The sequence below is a fragment of the Schistocerca nitens genome, chromosome 4, assembly GCF_023898315.1.
Source record: "Schistocerca nitens isolate TAMUIC-IGC-003100 chromosome 4, iqSchNite1.1, whole genome shotgun sequence".
Lineage (NCBI taxonomy): Eukaryota > Metazoa > Arthropoda > Insecta > Orthoptera > Acrididae > Schistocerca > Schistocerca nitens.
The window spans coordinates 451649152-451666493 of record NC_064617.1 but is presented as its reverse complement, the minus strand read 5'-3'; the positions used below and the strand labels follow the sequence as shown (position 1 = coordinate 451666493).

The 17342-nt window shown below is 43.6% G+C and overlaps 1 protein-coding gene across 1 annotated transcript in view; it reads right to left on the bottom strand.

Moving 5' to 3' along the window:
- The window catches only part of LOC126252367 (dipeptidase 1-like), a 392132-nt gene that overhangs the window by 203298 nt on the left and 171492 nt on the right, over nucleotides 1-17342 (bottom strand). The window contains exon 5 of the mRNA XM_049953258.1: nucleotides 12933-13065. Within this exon, the coding sequence (XP_049809215.1) occupies nucleotides 12933-13065 (133 nt within the window). The remainder of the gene's footprint in view (nucleotides 1-12932; nucleotides 13066-17342) is intronic.

Below are 17342 nucleotides of genomic sequence, written 5' to 3'. Positions count from 1 at the left end.
TTCAATTTTAGCCTGTATCTTCAATCTTTCTACAGGAAGAAAAACATGCAACTGGTTCACGGGGAAGCTAAAGCAAATATTGAACATTACAATCACTTATCGCATGTGGAAAGTAAAGAACGTTTGTTCCGCCGTTGTTGGAATATATTCTTTCGATAAATAAGTACAAATATATCACTATCGTGGAAGTTGAACGAGTGGAACGAAAGGAACCACTTACAAGCTAATATAAACCAAACTAAACTGCGCCCGAACAGGCCATGAAGGCTCACCGGTACCGGCCTGCCTATGGTACACGTAAATCTTTAGTTTTTCGAGGCATCTTCTTCAGTTTCGTGTCGCAAGATCTTCAATTAATTCTTCATCTCCACTTTTTGACAAAGTTAGAAGTTTCTCTCTCCCGGTATTTATGTTCTCACTGTATTTTCGAAATGTACAAGTTCCATCGTGGCTTTATGATAACGAACGCATAAAGCGCTTTTAGTTGTGACTCCTGCCATTGACTTCGTAGCTAATTGTTATTAGCTCTCCATATGTTCGTTTTTAAATCTCATCACCCAACGTAGTAGCAAGTTGCACTTCTTGCATGCAAGAGCCCTCCGCACTAACGTCATGTAACTGAGAATTCTGAAGAAAGTATCTGTAGTATTAAGAGTACCCAGAACCCTGTTCTATTTGAAGATTGCCTATCTAACGGCTTCCAGACTTTTCAGGGGTTCGCGCAATTACTGATTTAATTCAAAAACTTAAAAACTGCCATAATCTACGCATTAAGAGGTCAACCTTATATTAAAAGTGTAACATTAAGGATTACAGTCGGGAATTGTCTATTTGTTAAATTTTACACGTGATTTCAAAGCCTTTCTAATCGTTTTCTTCCTGACACTTAGCACAAAATGATGAAAGGAAAAGTGTGTAACGCTTACTAAATTTACGTTCTTTACACAGGAAAATAGCAGCATCATGTATTACTCATTAAATTGTAACTTCTTTAATTTATCGCAGCACATATTCCACACAGCATCTACGTTTATGATTGATTAGACCTGCAAAATTATATTATCATATGGATCATAGTTCATGTGCTATGTCGTGATAAAAGCAGAGAAGCTGTAAAAAATAATTTTTGGTAAAAATGGAGCGCAAGGTCTCCACACTATAGTCATTCAGTGTTCCATAATTAGAGCACTTAGCGACTTCCAAGCAGAATTACAAAGCATCACTAGTGTGACTCTCGCTTACATACTTAACGTCACATATTTAACACAGTAACTCAGTTTTAAAGGCGTCTTAAGCTGTTTTATATATGGGAACCCGAGTGTCTAAAGAATTGGGGTTTGCTGGTTGTTAGCTAGTACCTTTTACGCCAGAGATACACAAAAGCATGTAACTGAGTGGCATTGTCCTACAAATGAAGAAAAGTTACGAAATTCACTTTATTTCTTCTCTGCTAAAAATATAGTCTACGCCATGGCAAAGATTATTTGAAAAACAGAAAAATCTGAAGCCTACGCCAAGTAGTAGGAATAAAATGATTTGTGTGTAACAACACAGCTTCAAGTGCCCAGCGTGACTTTCACTACTGTGCAAGCTCTTCATAATAGTTACACTCAACGTCCTAAAACAATTGTAGGCAATGTTAAAGTCCTGCCTCCCTTTGCAGTTCTGTAGTGCCATGAAAGTTATTTCCTGATGTCATAATGTATAGCCCATCTTATCTCTACTTACGCCAGTGTCCTCCCCTGCTGATGCTGGAGATAATCTCCTATTCCTTTTCAACACACTTCTGTATCACCACACCTTAAACAAAGGGATTCTCGGGTTCACATAGTAATAGAGAAGTTACCCGTAAAGGGCGTATATTAGCAATAAAGAAAATAATTTAGGAAAACGGTTAATTAGAATAAATGTGTGCTCTATTCTCTTCGAACAGTTTAGGGAATTGACAAGATGTTGACAGTCTGAATACATCTTTAGGGATGTTGACGTGACTTTGATATTAGCAACACATATTCCTATCGAAGGCTAAGCGGGAAAGAGGGCTTCTCGTTACCTGCTGTACCATATCACACAATAAACGATTATTGTGTGTATCACACGTTAAAATATTGGCTGCATATGTAAGTGGAGGCATCAGGGAGGCAGAAACTATGGAACGCTTGAAAGGCGTCTTATTTTCACTTGAGTAAAAGATTTATACAGGGTGAGTCACCTAACGTTACCGCTGGATGTATTTCGTAAACCACATCAAATACTGACGAACCGATTCCACAGACCGAACGTGAGGAGTGGGGCTAGTGTAATTGTTTAATACAAACCATACAAAAATGCACGGAAGTATGTTTTTTAACACAAACCTAGGTTTTTAAAATGGAACCACGTTAGTTTTGTTAGCACATCTGAACATATAAACAAATACGTAATCAGTGCCGTTTGTTGCATTGTAAAATGTTAATTACATCCGGAGATATTGTAACCTAAAGTTGACGCTTGAAACCTCCGACAGCTGCAACATACATCGCGTTTCTACAGAATGATCTGCCAACGTTGCTCGAAAATGTCCCACTGGGAACGCGTCGACGTATGTGGTATCAGCATGATGGTGCACCTGCACATTCCGCAATTAACACTAGGCTGACCCTTGACAGGATGTTCGACGGGCGTTTCATAGGACGTGGAGGACGCATAAATTGGCCAGCCCGTTCTCATGATCTTACACCTCTGCACTTCTTTCTGTGGGGTACGTTAAAGGAGAATGTGTACCGTGATGTGCCTACAACCCCAGAGGATATGAAACAACGTATTGTGGCAGCATGCGGCGACATTACACCAGATGTACTACGGCGTGTACGACATTCATTACGCCAGAGATTGCAATTGTGTGCAGCAAATGATGGGCACCACATTGGACATCTATTGGCCTGACATGTCCTGACACACTCTATTCCACTCCGTAATTGAAAACGGAAACCAAGTGTGTACGTGTACCTCACCCCTCATGGTAATGTACATGTGCGTCAGCGAAAAAGACCAATAAAAAGGTGTTAGCATGTGGACGTAATGTGCTGTTCCAGTCTCTTCTGTACCTAAGGTCCATCACCGTTCCCTTTGGATCCCTACGTAATTCGGTGCTCTCCGATACACACGATCGAACAGCGGAGGAGTGGTACTCAAGCGTCAACTTTAGGTTACAATATCTCCGGATGTAATTAACATTTTACAATGCAACAAACGGCACTGATTACGTATTTGTTTATATGTTCAGATGTGCTAACAATACTAACGGGGTTCCATTTAAAAAAAAACGTAGGTTTGTGTTAAAAAACATACTGCCGTGCATTTTTTGATGGTTTGTATTAAACAATTACACTACCCCTCTCCTCACGTTCGGTCTGTGGAATCGATTCGTCAGTATTTGATGTGGTTTACGAAATATATCCAGCAGTAATGTTAGGTGACTCACCCTGTTTACACTAGCTATTTTTTTTATGTAGAACATGGTTCGATGCATAGGTTTAATGTAATATTTCCAAGCGGCATCTTCTCTGAATATTTTGTGCTCCCGACCGGTACCTTGCATGTTTCCCATTTCCCAGCGAATTTTACGAGTTAACGTGGAAGTGAGGCAACGTGAAACGGGGAGACCTATAAGCACAAATCAAATAGAGAATAATCGAGCACCCTGTGAACTATATACACAGTCACAAAACTCACAAGGAATCTTTTGAGTGTGAGGTCGCAAGTTTAATTATGAAAGGAAAAATAACAGCTAATACTGACTTAGCATGTGAATCAGGAACGTGACAGAAAATGAATGTCCGGGAAGTGCAGAGATCAACTTTCTATGGCAAGACCGGTCAGAAATTCTGCACACATGCGGAACTGCTACAGGTGTTGAACTTCATGGCCACAGTGTGCACACTTACCGGACGCGTAACCAGAGAAACCGAACCGTTACCTCTCACTCTAAACACAGACGTCGCCGCTTCTCTTTACCCACCAGCTGGGATACCCTGTACTTGAGGCCATGTCTTGTTCTTTTCACAGTGTGCAGTGCGGTCATCGGAAGGTATCGTGTTATTCCATCGCCCTATCAACAAACGTCACGAATCTAAATCAAGACATAAAACAAATGATGCCTAAATATGCCAGATTGTATGCCCAAGTTAGGTATCGTGGTGGTACCAAACACGTCTCTGAATAATTAAAGGATACTTTTTAAGCTTGTAAGTACCCCTTCAGCAAGCAGTTTAATACCAAATTTTTTAGATAACAATGCTCGTCTATGCAACATGGAGCAGGATGTGGCACGGTTAGTAAATAATTTGAAATTATAAAAAGAAAGAAATTCAAAACATGGTTATCACTGGTGATGAGAAACAATGAAGTTAATGTCGAGCACAAAAGCACGGCGCACAGATGAAGGCAATCAGCTGCGAAGATATTCGTCTCTAATACACGATAGAAACCTTGATTTATTCATTTCCATTATGGAGAAAAATCTTTCACACACATAAGTAGACACGAACATAGAAATAACTCTAGCAGTTTCGTGATGCAGGAGTGAAAATTCTTGCTGTGGAAAATTTTCAAAGAATTCCTTTGTACTTTGAGATACAAAGAACTCGTGCCTCAGTCTTGTATTGCACTGCATGTAGATCAGTTCCATCTGTCGGTGATGTACAACTGAAGCTGAAAGCGGTCGTGTAAAGCACCAGTAACATCTACAAATCCTGCTGGAAATTGCTACTTAATTTTTACAATTATTGACACGTATTCTTGAAATACAGGCCTTTCGTGGGCCAAACCTTGGATAGGAAATGTGCAGTGATTTAGACAACAGTTGGCGCTCCCAAAGAGGAAGCTTCTTCAACAGCATTTACATTTTCCAACATGTCTGAAATTAAATTATTTTTACCTAATAAATTGACGTTAAGGCTGTTCACGTGAGACAGAGAAACGCAAGGCCTGATATCCAGCAAAGATCTTCTAATTTCGGTTCACTCTTGACAATCAAACGTAAATTAAAAAATCTTTCCACTGAGCCAGCTTACTTCGGTATAGTAAATTACGTAGTCGTAATTTCTGCAAGAAATGCCGAAACTGACTATGAGTAAGCCCATGAGTCTTCACACAGTTTACAATACGCACAACAACTTATGTGATGTTTTCTAACGTAACTGATTTTGCACAAAGTGAATCTCATTGTACAAATCAGTGAATTTCTTACGTCTCTTCTGTACGTCCTAGCTTTTTGCACACCAGTGCCATGAGCCCTCTCTGATGGCTTCGCATTGCCGGTGCTCCGTCCGTGGTTACTGAGATTAACTAATCCCAGTCATACAGATACCATCAATCAATTGGTCGACAGCTTGGAGTACGTCTATACCCGTCGCAGCCCCTTTCGAAGGCACTAAGTAGAAAACATCTTCTTTTACACGCGCAGCGTTATCGACAGCTCGTATTAATATCGGTATCTGAGATGTATCTCTAAGGTTTGTTGCTTCATCCAACGAAACACAGAAAGCAAGAAACTCCTCAGAATTATTTATTAACTGCCTGTGCACATCGCCAGCCGTTACACTTACGCGTCGTGTCACGGTTTGCTCGTAAAGGCCGATTTCTTGAATCCTGCTAACATTCGTGAGACAAAAAGTTCTGCAGCATCAATGAGATAGAGTTTTACAAACTCCTTTTCTCAAAACGGTTTCCTGAGTCTTGCTGTTCTTAACGCACATCTGAAACCTGCTCGCTGTGCAGATTTACTGTAATTGTCGGGCAAGTGCTCTCTATGAAGTTTGGAAGCTGGGAGACGAGGTACTGGCGGAAGTAAAATTGTGAGAACGGGTAGTGGGTCTTGCTTGGATAGCTTAGTTGGTAGAGCACTTGCTCGCGAAAGGCAAAGGTCTCGAGTTCGAATCTCGGTCCAGCACACAGTTTTTATCTGCGCACACTCCACTGCAAAGTGAAAATCTCATTCTGAGTAAGATTTTAATATTTTGACCAGTAATCGAGGAAGAACAAGTTATTTTGACCAGTTGCTGGACAAAATCGGTGATCATAACATAGTTGTAGCTCTGCTACGTTCATTGTGCCTCTCTTGCTTGCTGTGACGTAAATATTCCCTACCACCCTTACCAGGTCACGCACACGAGAAAGAATCGTAGTGGTCAAACCACCTCCAACTTCTCACAGCGCAATAAATAACTTTCCAAACAGTTTACCATCCAGATCTATAATCGGCGTAATTAATGCGATCGCGTTAGGGCATTAATGTTAGTTGATCTTAATGAAACTATGTTGGTACCTCTAATTTCCTGGGTTCCTATCATATTTTTTCTTCAAATCACGATTGGTCGGAGTTGAAAACAAATTCGTTGCCGAAAGATGGGAAAAGTTGGTTTATCTCATCTACAAACTGTAGTGCCGATTCCGCAGTTTCTGTGCATCATCAAGTTGACGCTTTGATTGAATCTCGTTATGTTACATCTTCCAATTCTGTACCACTGTTGGAAGATATCCGAACGTCCATTGCTTCCCTTGAAATCATTTATATTGTGAGAAATAGGATGAGCATAGCGTAGAAGGTCACTATCATGAATGTATTGTAAACTATATCGAGAATCCTTGAAACACGCGAACACCAGGTTTTGCAAAAAGTGCATGTCCTCCCTTGAATATCCGTAGTTTTTCTCATGCACTACACGGTCACACTGCTGCGGACTTATTCTAAATCTGTTTGCAATTTCCTTTTTTTACACTTCTGCAGATGAACTTCTACTTGAGTAATTGTGTTTAGTAACTGCTGGCTGGACAACGATTGTTCGTCACTACCTTTCACTGGAAACGGGATTTGTGCATCCCTGTCTAACAAGGACGATGAACTATATAGCTCGATAATCGCTTCAGTGTCACTTTCACTTGTTGAGCCTGTTTCATCATAACTGTACTCCGCACGTACATTGTCCGCTTACAGCACCACACATTTCACTGACTGATCTTGCAGAAACGCTAATATTTCATCGGCCACTCCTTTCTCATTGAGAGAAATGCTTTGCGTTCATTTCTGACGAAATGTCAACTTCGCAAGCTGTTGTTATAGATATAATGAAATGTATGCTTTGTTTATCATTGCCATTGCTCTACTTTGTATGAACAGCACTCGCACTTAGCACTGTTTGGAATTACCCGTTGACTAAGCAATTCAGCTGCGCTCCGTAGCCTCGTGCTGTGCTCGTCGTTAGGTACGTCCAGTTCCCGCCCTGCTGCCTTTAACAGCCAATATTGTGGTTGCTTGATAGACAATATACGGGATGTCGATTGCCGTAAACATCATTGGCATTTTGCGACCTCGCACTCAAACGGTTCCTTTTCAGATATACCTGACGTAACCAAAGATTACAACCAAACTTCCACGGAACTTTGCTTGAATATATTATAAATGGTTAAACCCTTCCGATTTTCTCACGCCTAAAAACCCTCATGGCTCTTAAAAAATCCCTTAACAACAATCTATCTTGACATACGTTCGTGAAATGGTAGTGCTGTATGTAGACGAAAGCAACCCAAATAACACGCTGTGCATCTGTCGAAATTTCTGAACTCATACGACTCACTTCATTTCTCAGAACACGTCATGCCCTTTTATTGTAGTTCACACTGCCCTGCAAGGTTAGACATTTGGAGCGTGTTATATGAATCATTTCTTAAGAATGCTTTCAAGCTGGTTATTCAATGAATTTCTACTGAAAAATAAAACTAATATTACTGGATAAATTTCACAAAAATATCGACTTTGTTTCGGAAAAATTAACCAACTCAAAAAGCGTTTCATCATCTGTTCATTGTTGAACGTTTGTGCTCGGGCGCAACTATTATTTTCTGGGCAAATCAGTGGGAATATATGGTGGAGTATTGCAGCAGTCAGTGATAGCTACCGAGGTCAGTGTTGTCATTTGGGTTACAGTAATACAAGTACTGAGCTATTTCGAGATGGGCCAGGCGTGCTCGGTGAAATCTGCCAGCGGTGATTGCTCCATCAACGGGTGCCAGTGGCGTTGTGCAGAACTTGACTACAAGCGGAACATTTGCGCTTCAGGTGCACTGATACTTGGTATAGACAGCTGTTATTTCGGTAGGAGTTTCATTTGTAGCCAAGCAATTCTACCAGGACATGGGGGCTACGTTAGGAGCCTCCAGTATGATTCACAAGTTTGGATCTCTTTCGCGGCACCAGGTACCTTCACTGAATTCACTGTCTGAACTCAGTACCCCGGTGCAACGGGCTATCCCTGGCTTACTGCATCAGCAACCTCGACTCCTGCCCCGAGGGCAGTAGGTCGTATCCTGTGCATGGTAACTGTCTGCCACCATAACGGTGGACGCGCCGCTCGCCAACGGCCCCTGGGACACAGTGCTTCATTGCAGAGATGGCTCCGACTGCCTTTGTGCGAGGCATTTGTGGCGCGACGCACGCAACGTGGTCACGTGCCACACACTAAACACAGTGATCAGCAAAACTGGTCACGCGTGTGCAGGCAGCTGGCTGGATTATGGCTGTTGCCTCAGCCAGCTCGCCTCACGTGGTAGGGAGGGGTGTGGTCGCTATGACGCACCGACATAGTTCAAATGTACAAGTAAAATAAATCCAAGTCTCTCTGGCCCTTCATCTGCCTATAATCCCGTTTCAACCCTCTGCCGCCTGACATCCTGCGTCGTGGCGATCCGTCCATCCCCGGGGTCAGCTGAAGTGAGACTGAAGGCAAGCACGCAACGTAACTGTAGTATGAATAGAAAACAGATCAGAAACCAAACAGTTAGGAAGTGCATAACTTAGCAGAGCTAGTTCATCTAAATCGACTGCTGAATAAGTTCAGTATCATCTTGAGCCACCACGTCACTGTAACATGGGCCTCCTTGGTATTCTATCCGGCCGAGATGTTGTTGTGGAAGTCTGTTCCACTCGTCCACGACGCGGTTCCTAAAATCATCCACTATGTGAGGCATATTGCTTCAACGTAAAGAAACATAAATTTCAACGGGTCCAGAGCATTTTCGGTCACCTTCACATCAGCACACTTCTCAGGCCGTCATTCCTGTGGAAAGGTGCGCACGCGGTACGTACTGTGTTCTCGAGCATTACCACTCCGAAGGGCGGACCCATCGTTGTAATGCTGTGTGTAAAACTGGTTCCTGACCCGATACTGAAAAGCTGTCATACTATTATCGATATCGCTGAGAGACGTCCAGCTTCCACACACGAGACCGACCATAACATGCGGGACTCACTTTCCTGCTGAACCAGTGCGACTAGTGTGACACGATCTGCCCACCTCCAGTCTCTTCAACGCCAATCATCAGGCGATAGACAAATCCTACACTTTTCGTTGAAGAGAACCACAGTTGTTGGTTCAGCCTGCATTCAGGGTGTTGTCTGACCTGATATATTTGTGCTCCATGATGATACAGGGTTTGTACTAGCAACCATAGTAATGTCTATGAACCAAATTAATCGTATGGGAAAGGTTTCGCAGTTGGCGAGTCGTTACAGTATTGTCAGGTGTATCCAGTCGCATGTATTCGGCGCACTTGCGAGCTATAATTATCACAGTATAAGCTCCAGTATTACTAATAGGGGGAGTGTCCAACCTTGCTTTTGTGACGGCCCGAATTCTGCTGGGGACACTTTAAGTGAGGTGTCTGAAAGTCTCTGCAGAAATGACAATCCATTCTTCGTCTCAAGCCCAAACTAGAGAATCTAGTGATGTTAAGTGCTGGGGTCTAGAGCGAAGTTCATGTTCCAACTCATCCCAGAGATGTTCCGTCGGATTCAGGTAGAGACGCCAGTAGGCTAGTTCATTTCAGAAATGTTGTTGTCCACAAACAATTGCCTCACTGATGCCCTTTTATGAGGGGTCCACCGTCATGCTGATACAAAAAATGTCTTAGATCTGTTCTTCTACTGTACGAAGTGCACAATGTTGTAAAACGTGTCCACATCATTCTGCATTTAGCGTTTTCTTAAGCGCAATAAGGCTACGACATATGAACAACGTTAAACACCCCCATACCGAACAGCACCTCCTCTCTACATCGCTGTTGGAACCTTCCATCGGTTTTCAACAGTGTATAGCGTGATTCATCACACCAAATCACTGGTTTCCAATCCTCCACTGTCCAAAAGCTCAGCTCAAGATTCGTTTACAATTGACGACTATGCGTGGCTTATGAGAAGATGCTCGATCATTGCAACCCATTCTTTTAACTCCATGCGAAACGTCACCGAGTTGTTCTGCTGGCCAGTTTGTTGGTAATAATTCGGAATTCACGACTGATTCCTTCCGCTGATTTCTTGCTATTATTACTACCCCTCCTTGCAACTCTCGGTTGTCTGTCAGCACACGAAGCCTTTCTCGTCTTAGTATAACTGTTTCCACTTCATAGTCACATCACAAACCGTCGATGCGGGCAGAATCTGGAGGGTTAAAATGTCCCAGACTGATTTGTTACTTATGTGAATACAGTGACTAGTCCACGTTAAAAGATACTTTGCTCTCCCGACAGGCCAGTTTTGCTGCCACTGTTTATCCATCGGCAATACAATATCTTCGTTTTCTTTTATTCTTGCTTGTTACATGTATTGGTCAGCTCCGCATTACGGAGGGATGACGGGATCCTTTGATCGAAGGTGTTTGTAGCCGACGTCAGCTTATGTAGTTGACTCCGTGCGACCACTACGAGGATTATTTTGCTTGTCTTCTCTCTCACGACGGCAGGTTAACGCTCGAATGTCGTCACTCTGATCTGCGCCAACTGAAAGGCTGCGGTTAAAGGCGCTGCAGTCTGGAACCGCAAGACCGCTACGGTCGCAGGTTCGAATCCTGCCTCGGGCATGGATGTTTGTGATGTCCTTAGGTTAGTTAGGTTTAACTAGTTCTAAGTTCTAGGGGACTAATGACCTCAGCAGTTGAGTCCCATAGTGCTCAGAGCCATTTTTTTGAACTGAAAGGCCATCTTTTCTTCCTCAAAATTCTTCCCATTATAAACTGAGAGAGGCCGCACGATTGTTAGCCACATCTGCAGGTTGCTATACTGTGTTTAAGCACGAAAGAAACCTGTTCAATGTCCTCAATACATTTCAAGTGCCACTCGCGGTCGGAACAGTTCAAATGGTTCAAATGGCTCTGAGCACTATGGGACTCAACTGCGGAGGTCATTAGTCCCCTAGAACTTAGAACTAGTTAAACCTAACTAACCTAAGGACATCACAAACATCCATGCCCGAGGCAGGATTCGAACCTGCGACCGTAGCGGTCTTGCGGTTCCAGACTGCAGCGCCTTTAACCGCACGGCCACTTCGGCCGGCCCCGGAACAGTGTTGTAGTTAATTTCGGGTGTATTAGATCCGAAACAAGTGAATGCGAGCGCGAACAAATTGTTGTTGCTCGTATGGTGGTTGGTTCCATGACCAAGGGAGAGGAGCGGTAGTGTTTGGTGTTTCAAAGGGCGAAAGTTAATGGGACGTACAGGAAAAAGAGGATAAAAATCATCCGCTAAATCACAACGCAGACAAAGGTGTGTGCTGAGTGATCGTGACGGGTGATCGTGTGGGAGGGTTGTGCCGAGAGGACGGCAACTGCAGTAGACAATGCAAGGATGAATGATGAACAGACTGATCGTGGCGGGCGACCGGTTGGGACTGTTACGACGAAGACAGACAACTGCAAATGCAGCGACGCAAAAATGACAACTGGAAGCACCATTGCTAATATCATTAATAAATCTCCCTTAATAATACTTCCCTTCTGATGAATGACAACTGGAAGCACCATTGCTAATATCATTAATAAATCTCCCTTAATAATACTTCCCTTCTGATGTTAATCCAATACGCCGTACACGTAAAGAGCACAATCACAAATATTAGATCCGTTGTGTCGTAAACTGACTGCGAGCGTCAACAGTTCCATAACATTCATAATAATTATTTACTGATTTTGTGACACGTAATGTCAGTGAAAATTGGTTTGTGCCTTTTGAACGAGGAACGAAGTGGGTCGATGTAATTAGCGTTTGTACAAAGTATTGTTGTCCTTACGCCACACTGTGACGAATTATGTAAGTAAGTGTTTGAGTCCTGTTATCAAGAGATTTTAACGTTGAATTTTCATGAAGAGTATGAGGTACCGACTATGAAATCTTTGGTAATATATTTTCATTATGAGATGTTTATCTGTATGCCTTTCTTAAGTAACTAGAATCCCTGTGTAACCTACGTCGCCTTCTGAGAAGATAGCAAGGATCGGGAATTACCTGGATGGTAGTCAGAAACGTGACACCAAATTATAATCAGATGAGGATGTAATGTCGTGTTCTACGAAATTCATTTCTTTGCAACATAAACACTGACAGCTATCGTCCGCTACTCTGTGTACTTTCCAAAGACACGTTACACATTCTTGCCATCTTCCTGCACACTGAAAGTAGGTAGTCCGATTCACGGTTAAAAATCATAAGTGCAATTATATCCAAGAACTTTCAGGGTCACGAAGAGGTGCACAGAAGACCCAAGTAAGTTATCTGCATGAAGTCTGTACTTCATTCCATTAACTTCGACGAAGTTGACCTACTGTATAATTACAAATAAACCTACAGTGCTGGATAGCTAGTTAAACATCAATAACCAGTAAGCAGTAAGGATTTTTCACAAAGCAAATTGTTCTTGCAGTAATTGCAGTAAGCACTGCGATCGTTTCAGTTGCTAGAGGGACACCACTTATCAAACGCACAAACGAAATTACAACAGGTACCTAAATATCAGGAATCAACTTTCCTTGAAGCTGCAAAATACCCTTTTAACATTTGCGTATCGCGCCACATTAAATTACCTTTTTTAATAGTAATGTACTGGTGAAAGAGACAGGAATTCTCACCCTTGGGGGAAGTGGCGAGTACCAAGTGCTGCGGATGCAGGCTGATGATCCTTTTGACGAGGTCGATCTGCTCCAGCGTCAGCTGCACCGCGTCCAGGTACTGCGCGCCGCACGGCACATACGCCGACCAGAACTGTAACAGCACACAGTTCGCAATGAGACTCCTCCACGAAAGGATCAGCGTTTGTTTTCTGTGAGCAAAGTGAGACGTACTTTTACACTCCGAAATTTTGTTCAGAGCTGCTCTCGAAATCTTCCGCTGAGTCTTCCCGTCTGACGGATCACATTTATAAGAAAACATAAATACGCTGAACATGGGGTGTGGTTGAATCTTTCATTTGATCGTCAGAGATAGTATTTGTCAGAATGAAAACCTAGCAGTGGATTAGCAACTGCCGAAGACATTACTCAATGGTCGATTCTGTAGTACTACTGCCCGTATATCATTAAGAGCCGTGACTTATTCTTTACTGTTAAAATAATCTCCATTTTACATATTTCTTTATAAATAAATGGAAAAATCATTTCGTCATTGTAGATAAAATTACGGTTTTGGAAAATTTTTCTTCATCTAAAATGAACTGTTATCTAGAACTACATAGAGAAGTCTTCGAAATATATTAACATGGGAAGAATTTACACACAAGAAGAAAAGTCAGGTAACGAATTGATAAGCGGACAGCAAACTTACAAAATCGATCATTTTATCTTTAACAGACACCAATCAATTATTGAGGATTATCTCTGTCGAACAAGAGTCAGCTTCCTCTAGAGCCTTCTTCTCATCTTTGGTTCGCCCTCCGACGTCCATTCTGCCAGTTAGAAAGCCTAAGCGGAACAGTGACCACCTCTGAATATGTTCAGCGCAGCTCGGGACGAAACGTTAGGAAGAGAAAAGCTTCTTGGGTACGACCATACAATCCGAATGCCTCACAAGCAGCTAAGACTTTCGGTCGCGAAACCCTTCATTGTGAAACAATCTGAAAGTCCCATCTGTTTATCTTTCGTCACAAGAGAAGTGTTATAGACAAAGTGAATATTGATCTACATCTTATGCTCCGTCGGATTGAAACGTCTGAAAGAAAACGCTCTCTTACAATCGCCTAAAGGGTCCACGTGGGAAAAGCGCGCGCTATATTCTTGGGAATTTTTTCGTAGCAGTACCTGAGTGATCTCGTCAATCTGGAGAGAACAGTGGACCAACAAAAGTACGCAACTATTCTTGAGCACCACGCTGTTTGTTTCTCTTCGACACAATGATATCTACCAGCAGGACAATGCAACGTGTTGCACAGCTCGCAGCGTACGAGCGTGATTCGAAGAGCAACAGGATGAGTTTACGGTAATCCCCAGGCCACGAAATTCCCCGGACTTATACCCAGTCGAGAATCTGTGGGAATCAGTTCAAGCCACAGACCCTCCACCGTGAAACCTAATGCAGTTCTGGTCAAGGCACTCCAGTCGGCTTGGCTCCACTTTTCTGGTGCTATCTGCCACAACCTTGTTGACTCTTTTACTGCTCGTTCGCAGCGGTGGTTACTAGGCTCTTGACAGGCTGTCACATTAATGTGACTAGACATTGTAGTAGTAAGACTGGTCCCAGCTTGCGCCACGGCTTGTGAGGCTGCGTCGAGCAGCATGTGTAGCAATTCACGGAACACGATTGTCCCCTATAGTTGTACGTCGGGCGATGAGGCAATGTTTAAATAACTGCGATACTCATATCCTTGCAAACAATGCATAAATAAAATATGGTGCAATTGTCGTTCAAGTCCACAAAATAGCGACGCATGCATAAAAGCCACAGTTTTCGAAACCACATTCACTGGTATACGAGTTCGGAGATTTTTACAGTACAACGAAGACAGATACAGGAATGGCCTACAAGAATATGTCGGGCCAGGACGCCATGCCATCAACTGAGAACAAGTATTTTGCTAGATTAACCACAACCCAAGCACTCCTAAAAGGCTACATTCGGAATTCCTATCTCCACCAACGCTAGGATCCTGAAATAGGCTTGTTACTTGCGACTTACCTTCCTCTAACGCGGCGGACCATTACGAAAAATGTCGCGCTATCCATGCATCAAAGGATAAACACAATAGGACAGAACCCTAAATGATAACCTCAGTTTAGACAAGACGTACGTCTATATAAATAGACCTAATTATCATCAATAGAAATCAGCTAGTGTTGTCGATGGCACCATCCGTATTATAGAACAGGATTTTCTATCGGAGTTGCTACCTAATAGATCGCTTTAATCGACGTCGTGCACAAATAATACCTACCGATGTTTGTTTCACCTATCAATGACTCAGACCTAATGTGTCGAACAACACTTAGCCAACAATAATTTAGACACAGTCATGAAGATTTCTAAATAAATGTTACAGACACCACGAAAGAATACAACAACGTCACCTGAGAGGGGAGTGTTCTACAACAAAAAATGTTGAATAACTTGCCCTACTTCAACAATGGCAATCAGTATCATGTTATATTGAGAGGCAGGAAATCCATAATCTAAAAACGAGAGTTTCCTTCGCATTTACTATTCTAAATAATTATTACTGAAGTTTAGCTATAGCCCTCAATTGTAATAACGTAGTCAGGTACCAAATTAGTCGGGAACGACTGAGAAGTTGGGTACGGTGGAGCGACAATATGTATTTTCAAAACACTGGATTCAGTGTGCTAACATTTAATTTCCCCTCAGTGATATACACTCCTGGAAATGGAAAAAAGAACACATTGACACCGGTGTGTCAGACCCACCATACTTGCTCCGGACACTGCGAGAGGGCTGTACAAGCAATGATCACACGCACGGCACAGCGGACACACCAGGAACCGCGGTGTTGGCCGTCGAATGGCGCTAGCTGCGCAGCATTTGTGCACCGCCGCCGTCAGTGTCAGCCAGTTTGCCGTGGCATACGGAGCTCCATCGCAGTCTTTAACACTGGTAGCATGCCGCGACAGCGTGGACGTGAACCGTATGTGCAGTTGACGGACTTTGAGCGAGGGCGTATAGTGGGCATGCGGGAGGCCGGGTGGACGCACCGCCGAATTGCTCAACACGTGGGGCGTGAGGTCTCCACAGTACATCGATGTTGTCGCCAGTGGTCGGCGGAAGGTGCACGTGCCCGCCGACCTGGGACCGGACCGCAGCGACGCACGGATGCACGCCAAGATCGTAGGATCCTACGCAGTGCCGTAGGGGACCGCACCGTCACTTCCCAGCAAATTAGGGACACTGTTGCTCCTGGGGTATCGGCGAGGACCATTCGCAACCGTCTCCATGAAGCTGGGCTACGGTCCCGCACACCGTTAGGCCGTCTTCCGCTCACGCCCGAACATCGTGCAGCCCGCCTCCAGTGGTGTCGCGGCAGGCGTGAATGGAGGGACGAATGGAGACGTGTCGTCTTCAGCGATGAGAGTCGCTTCTGCCTTGGTGCCAATGATGGTCGTATGCGTGTTTGGCGCCGTGCAGGTGAGCGCCACAATCAGGACTGCATACGACCGAGGCACACAGGGCCAACACCCGGCATCATGGTGTGGGGAGCGATCTCCTACACTGGCCGTACACCACTGGTGATCGTCGAGGGGACACTGAATAGTGCACGGTACATCCAAACCGTCATCGATCCCATCGTTCTACCATTCCTAGACCGGCAAGGGAACTTGCTGTTCCAACAGGACAATGCACGTCCGCATGTATCCCGTGCCACCCAACGTGCTCTAGAAGGTGTAAGTCAACTACCCTGGCCAGCAAGATCTCCGGATCTGTCCCCCATTGAGCATGTTTGGGACTGGATGAAGCGTCGTCTCACGCGGTCTGCACGTCCAGCACGAACGCTGGTCCAACTGAGGCGCCAGGTGGAAATGGCATGGCAAGCCGTTCCACAGGACTACATCCAGCATCTCTACGATCATCTCCATGGGAGAATAGCAGCCTGCATTGCTGCGAAAGGTGGATATACACTGTACTAGTGCCGACATTGTGCATGCTCTGTTGCCTGTGTCTATGTGCCTGTGGTTCTGTCAGTGTGATCATGTGATGTATCTGACCCCAGGAATGTGTCAATAAAGTTTCCCCTTCCTGGGACAATGAATTCACGGTGTTCTTATTTCAATTTCCAGGAGTGTATAAATTAGGCCTGTGACAATGGGAACAAAGTACTGTATAAAGGAACGAAATTGGCAATTCTTAACGTAAATCATTCACTTTGTAGATGTTAATACTACAGACAAGAAAGCACGAATTAATATTACGCGATTTAACGCATGTCATTCACTGCAGTGTTGCAGGACACGTTGGAAAAATCGATAATAGAATCGTTATAAGAGGAAACTCTCATCATGTTATTAGAAAATCTTTCTACAAAAGCGCAAACAGCGACGAAA